The following is a 6,833-nucleotide window of genomic DNA, read 5'->3' as shown; positions in this document are numbered from 1 at the left end:
TGGAGACTTCTGTGATGAGTCTGTAAGCTTACATGATGAACCTCAAATTAAAAATGAAATTATGTAACTCTGTCATACCCCTCCAAAAGCACTGTCTATATCCATTGTAACTGCTCATGTTTTTTCTCTCCCCCTAATTTCAACCTGTTCACTTTTGTCTTTCCTGAATGGGTGTTATTTGAACTGATGGAAAGTTTGTAGGATGAGGAGTAAAAATCTCTGGGTCACTGTTTTAGATTATGTGATACATTCAGTCAGAGAATCAAGCTTCACTGTGAAGTTATGGCTTTATTTCCTTCTTTTAGGATGTGGGATTATTTCTTTCTTTATTTCTTTCTTTATTTTTCTGTGTGTATGTTGACATTGTAGTTTTGTAATAATAATTTTTAAAAAGGAATGAAAATAAAGGTAAATTGGTTTGGAGGGTTTTTGTCATTCACTAAAATAAACACATTTCATATTCTATGAATAGAGAAATAACCTACAGTGTTACTGACTGCCTATCTAACAAGCTATAATGTGATTTGTTCAAGGTTATTCTGGACCAATAAGCCAGCACGTCCTTTGTAGAGCTGAGTAACAAACTGGCACCAGAAGGCAGCAATATTATTTTGCATAATAACTATTTAGCACCATCAGCCTAAGATGCTGAAGAATTTGCCTGTTGCCTTGTGGTCATGATCTTAGGCAGTGAGTGCATCTTCATGCAAGGTGTTGTCAAACAAGTTCCTGTCATGCATCAGCCCCACTCCGCCTGTGCTGCTCAGCACAACATCGATTCAGCAGCCAGAAATCTCTATGGGACTGAAGAGAAACACCATTTTACTCTCTTAGTGTACCTTCAAAAAATCCTTACCTGTTCAGTTCACATGGTCACAAAGAATCACAGAATCACAGGGGTTGAAACAGACCTCAGTAGATCACTGAAGTACAACACCCCTGTCAAAGCAGATACCCTGCAACAGGTTGCTCAGGTAGGTGTCCAGATGGGTACAGAGTATCTCCATAGAAGAAGACTCTACAACCTCTCTGGGCAACCTGTTTCTGTGCTCCATCATCCTTACCATAAAGATGTTATTCTGCATACTTGTATGGAACTTCCTATGTTCAAGTTTTAGGCCATTGCTCCTTGTCCTACCACTGCACACCGCTAAGAAGAGCCTGGCTGCATCCACTTGCCTTCTACCTCACTGAAGATATTTATAAACATTTATCAGATCTCCTCTCAGTCTTCTTTTCCCCAAGCTGAACAGACCCAGATTACTCAACCTTTACTCATACAGGAGATGCTCCAGCCTTAATCATTTTTATGGCCCTCTACTGGACTCCTTCTAGGAAATCCCTTTCTGAACTGGGGAGCCCAGAACTGGACGCACTACACTAAATGCAGCCTCACCAGGGCAGACTAGAGGTCAGCTCCATCTACATGTTTCACTTACTGAATCTTGCTTTTCCCCAAGTGGTAGATGGGCCAGGGAAATTTCCTCTTCTCTTTTAAAATCTTCCAGAGTCATTCGGGTGCTCACAATGAAAAGGATACACAGTTCAGCAAGGTCAAGGAAACACATCACACCTAGTTAAGGACTATCGATTTCTTCCAGATACTTCATACCTAACAGAGCTAGAGTGATTTAAAGGAAACACTGGAAAAATGAAGTGATTAAGAATCAAAATACTGCAGGTATCCCTTGATGGTAAAGTATTTGATCATAACAAACCAAGGATATGCATTTATGTGAGAGGAAAAAGGAAATCAAGAGGCAGCTTAACACTATATCACTATGTCTTCCAAACAAGAACAACAAATGAGACACTCGCAATACAGCATTTATTTACGCCTCTTTTACCAGGACATTTATGAATGCCTGACTGAGCTGGATCAATATGTTCAGTTAGCAGAACATCTGATTCCTTTGAAACTCAGTATTTCAGCTAGGTTAAATGATAGCTAGAAATCAGAAGAATAGCCTGAGTACCTGTTCAGCAAAAATAAATAAATAAATAGATTCTGAAAGAAGGCTTTTTTATTTTTATCATTCAAAGTTGTAGCAAATGAATATGGTTATAGATTTAAATTAGGCAAAGTCATATGTGCAACATTCACGTGTGTATTAAACAAAATGGGACAACTTATCAAGAGTATATGGTAAATTATTATTCATCTGAAGCCTTTAAATTAGGAAAAGGCATATTCTTATTTAAACAGAAAACATAGGAAGGAGATGACAACATGGTATTTTTCTGACTATTACTATGCATGAGATCTCTAGATGTTCACATCAGTCCAATCTGGTTTCAAAATCTACAGCCCTATAGAATACAGCATGGAGCCTCCCCTCCTTGCCCCCTCTCAACAAAAAGAGTACAAGAGAATCCTTCTGAAGAACTAGGAAGTATTTCTGCTTTCCTTCTTTGTTTCCAATGAAAAAAAATTCTACCAAATTGTTGCTTTCCCATCAGTAACAGCATCCAAAGACACACTTCATAGTCAACTGCTCTACAAAGAGAAAACCTGACTTGGTGCATGTAATAAGCCACTTCCTCCATTATCCTTTATATATTATTTCTCAAATTATTTCTTTTAGTGCCTTCAGAAAGAAAAAAAAAAAGCCCACAGAACTCTACAGGACTTGGTGCAAGAGCAGGTTATGTACAAATCCTACTCCCATTTATGACATATTAGGCTTGCCTATGGTTTACAGTTTTTACATTACATCTGGTCTATATCATTTACATCTGCTTTATTCCAGTCCTTGTTAACATACTTGAAATGATGCATCAACCAAGATAATGCTGGAAAAGCTGAGGTTCTGCTAGTGCATTACACCCATGTGTAAGAAGGCTTTTCACACACACATAGACACATATATGTAAGATTAGAAATGCAACAAAGATATGCACAAAGAAACCACCAGGAGTAGATTACACAATTCCTCAGCTGATTTGTTTAAAATACTTGCAATTCACACCTTCCTTTTAATTAAACCTTTAACAAACATTTAATTTGGGAACAGGAACATTCTTTTGGTTACTTAAGCCTGCAATAGTGAGCTGCAGTGGCACCTCCACACTCACATGCACATGCTCTTGTAAAATTGGCTTTGCCTGCATTTTTGTGGTATTAATCATGGAATCAACAGGCAAAAATCAGCTGGATCTCACTGTATTTGGAGAACCTCAAGCATCACAACTAAATCACTGCAGGTCTGTTTGCAGTGGCATTGCAAGGGAGCACAGTGACACAACAGATTCACCAGAACACAGTACCTGGTCAGTAGTGGGAATCGACTCCCATCTACGCTTCAGCAAGTACAGAGATTTCCGGCTCATGGTTTTGAATCTGCTCTAGAGGCTTTTCACACTCAAGAAAAACGCTTCTTCCAAACCAGTGCCGAGAACCTTATTTCTGACTCCTCTGCTTCATGGCTGTAGATGGCAGAGCTCCCCGACGTACAGAAGTTTTGTATGCTGCAGGGTTCAGACCAGTTTTGCCCAAGCTTCCTCCGTTTCTTTAAAGCATCTGTCTCCTTACAGTGCCATGACAAAGGGAATCAGGCGAGATAGTGAAAAGCCTAGCTTTCACTGACGAATTACCTCGCAGAAGCATGAAGTAGGTAGACAACACCAGACGCACTCAATCTGAAAATAGCTGTTGCTTAGGAACTGGAGGGGTAAAACGCAGCACCTCAGATATATAATTGAGAGCTTTTTATATTTAAAGAGAATTAAAACACTGGACCTCACTGTTTCTCTCCCTGATCACCATCCCTTTACGATGCTGGAGGAACGATCACTCAATTCCACTGAATCCTGGGGCTACGCCTACATCTTCAGCAAGCCAAACAAGGCTTGATGACAGAGCAGCAAACAACTCCCATGCACTCAAGGTCCTTGAAAATGTCTGCAGAAAGTGTATTATGGATGACACTTGAAATACCATCGAATAATTAAAATACAATTTGCCTAAATGCCAAGAATTGATTCCAGTAGTCACATTTCCATTTTACACGTACTGACATAAGAAATAAGCATGGATAGCATGGATATTTCCCCTTGCACAAGCTAGACGATGTGGTTTTACAGACCACCTGAATACATGTGAGAAAGATTTTCTTAGGTGAGGTAAAAATTCCTAAACATTTGGGAATTTTTTTAACTTGCAATTCTAATTTTGCAGTTGCGGTTGTGGATCTCAGTCTGTATTAATCTTAAAACTTAAGCATGGAACATAATAAAATCCACTTTGCACTTTCTGCATGATATCACATCTAGAGAATAAATTCTTTGCAGGAAGAATTAACAGCAGGAAGTCTTATCTCTAGAGATTAAAAAGTGAAGGAAGAAATGAAGAGGTATGTACTCCCATTTACTCTTTGTAAATCAACGCGAGATTCAAGCTAGTAACAAGAGTTTTAAAGAAAGGCTATCCTAACTAAAAACTAAAACATATGTTTACAACTATTCAAGGGCTGCTCTGAAAGTAATGCCTTCTACCCTACTGTATTGGCCCACAATGTCAGACGTGGATACTGTAGAGGCTGAACCTTCCCACCAATATCCTGTTACATTTTGTTGCTGTGTGGGAACAGACAGCAGAGGGGCAGTTCGACAAAATGCTGTTTGACATGGAAGTACATGTGAAGCAGAGGTGGGGCACTGAATTCCACCATGCAGGAAAAATGGAAGACAGTGATTCATTCATGTTTCCTGAATGTTCACGGAGGCCAAAGAGTAGATGTGAGCACAGTGAGGGTGGTAGGTAGTGCATTTTGAACAAATATGAGGCTGAAGATAACAGTTTTCTGGACAATAGTGTTAACTGGTAACCATTACAAGCTGGAGTCAAAAGGGCAGTCCATGGAGCAGCAACATGGGAATTCCCCATCAAAGTTCAAGGCACAGTCCTTGGTGGGTAAAGTGATGCTCACTATCTTCTAGGATAGGAAAGGGTTGATCATTCTGTATTTCCTGGAAGCCATATAAACCATCAACTCTGACACTGACTAAACTGAAGTTTCAAACTTTCAGAGTCAAGCCAAAGAAGAAGACAACTTTTCTCTTACAACATGATAACACCAGGTCCCATAGCAGTTTGAAGACCGTGGAGTACATTGCCAATCTTGGCTGGACTGCCCTACCACACCCACTGTATGGTCTAGATTTGGTGCTTTCTGACTTCTGTCTGTTGGAGCCAATGAAAAATGAACTGTGTGAGCAACATTTTCCTACCAATGACACTGTCATGGAAGCTGTGAAAAAGTGGGTCACTTCTGCTCGTGCAGATTTTTATGAGCATGACATGAAAGCTCTTGTTCATCACTGGCAAAACATGCATAGCTAATGCTGGTGACTGTTGGAAAATTGCATTTTGTAGCTGAGAACTTGCTCTACAAAATAGTGCTGTTGTGCTCTTTCTAACTGTTTCCATGGAAATAAATAGGAGGCATTACTTTCAGAGCGATCCCTGTACTTAGGTGTACAGTCTGTAAAGGACCGAGTGAGGTGCTAGTATGGAAGTCAGGAGCAAGTTAAACACTGTAAAGCTTTTTACTTATCCCATATGTTCTACTGAATTATGGATGCTGATCAGGAGACAACCTCCTGCAAACAGAAATTCCCATAAGACTAAAGACTATCTGACATCAAGTGCTACTAGCAACGTCTTCAGTTTGCTCTTAACTCCTACAAGCAGAAAAATTAACATATTTTTGAAATGGTCCATTAAGAACTATGACACGCACAGGAATATTTTCCTCTTATATTTCAAACATAAACCATAGAAAATCTACTAGTTCTAAAACAAATCATGACAGGATTAGAGTTCTATTTAATGAGTCTAGATAGAATAATATGATGAGTTTATATGTGAGTTTTAGCTTTACATTATGGTAACCCAGTGGTTCACTTCCTTTCAAGTGACACACAGGAGGCTTCTTGTCTTTCCACTTTCCTCATAAGATCTAAAGGATCACTGAAGACCACGAGAAACCATGCCCCCTTTCTTCCCCTCTTATTACTTGCCCAGTCACTGGCCAACAGACACCTCTCTTTCCACATTCCATATATTGCTGCTGGAGGAAAGCCCCTCAGACCTAGGGAAACCGCACAAGCAATCATATGGCAGTTCCCACAGGCAATTTCCAGTCCATCTTTAAAGAAGATTACTCACCTTAATCTTTAAACAGGATCTTATTTAATAAAGGGTAAGTTTATTAAGGATAGAAATTAGAAACAATGCAACTGAATCAAAAAAAGGATTAAGCTTCCAATCTTTTATATTGTATGTAAAAATTCTCCTCAGCTTTTCCTCACCTTCAAAGGAATTATGTTAAACATCTGCTATCATGAGACTGTTTTCATAGTCATATAAAAAAGTCTGAGGCTACAGCAAAATGAAATAAGCTTCTTTTTGTTCCCCCGCTAAAAAATTTCTTATTTCCTGTGATGGAGTATTAGGACACCACATGCTGCTTTGAGAGCCTGGATCATTTCTTTTCCCATCCTTTTCAAGAGCCCATAACATTTCTGTGGTATATACTGATTGACAGATTTACAACATTCTTCCAAGATTTATAATACTTTCTAGAAATTTGGATAGCACCCACACATGGAAAAAATGAAATAAAAGTGTACTGAGAAATAACTTGATCAAAATTATGTACTTAAAGATGAACATCTATGCAGATTTTCATAGAACCATAGAATCATAGAATGGCTTGGGTAGGAAAGAACCTGCCTCAAAGATTATTTAGTTTCAACCTCCATGCCAGAGCCAGAGTTGTCAACCACTAAATCAGGCATTCGATCAGATTGCCCAGGGCCCCATCCAACCT

At 39.1% G+C, this 6,833-nt stretch overlaps 1 protein-coding gene across 1 annotated transcript in view; it reads right to left on the bottom strand.

Annotated features, from left to right (window-relative positions):
* PDE3A (phosphodiesterase 3A) overlaps positions 1-3,781 on the bottom strand; it is an 83,518-nt gene extending 79,737 nt beyond the window's left edge. The window contains exon 1 of the mRNA XM_015868474.2: positions 3,268-3,781. Coding sequence (XP_015723960.1) covers positions 3,268-3,330 — 63 coding nt within the window. The 5' untranslated portion in view covers positions 3,331-3,781. The remainder of the gene's footprint in view (positions 1-3,267) is intronic.
* Between the last annotated feature and the right edge of the window lie 3,052 nt (positions 3,782-6,833).

Source organism: Coturnix japonica, chromosome 1, assembly GCF_001577835.2.
Source record: "Coturnix japonica isolate 7356 chromosome 1, Coturnix japonica 2.1, whole genome shotgun sequence".
In the NCBI taxonomy this organism is placed as follows: domain Eukaryota; kingdom Metazoa; phylum Chordata; class Aves; order Galliformes; family Phasianidae; genus Coturnix; species Coturnix japonica.
The sequence above is the reverse complement of the archived record's forward strand: the minus strand, read 5'-3'. Positions and strand labels throughout refer to the sequence as shown.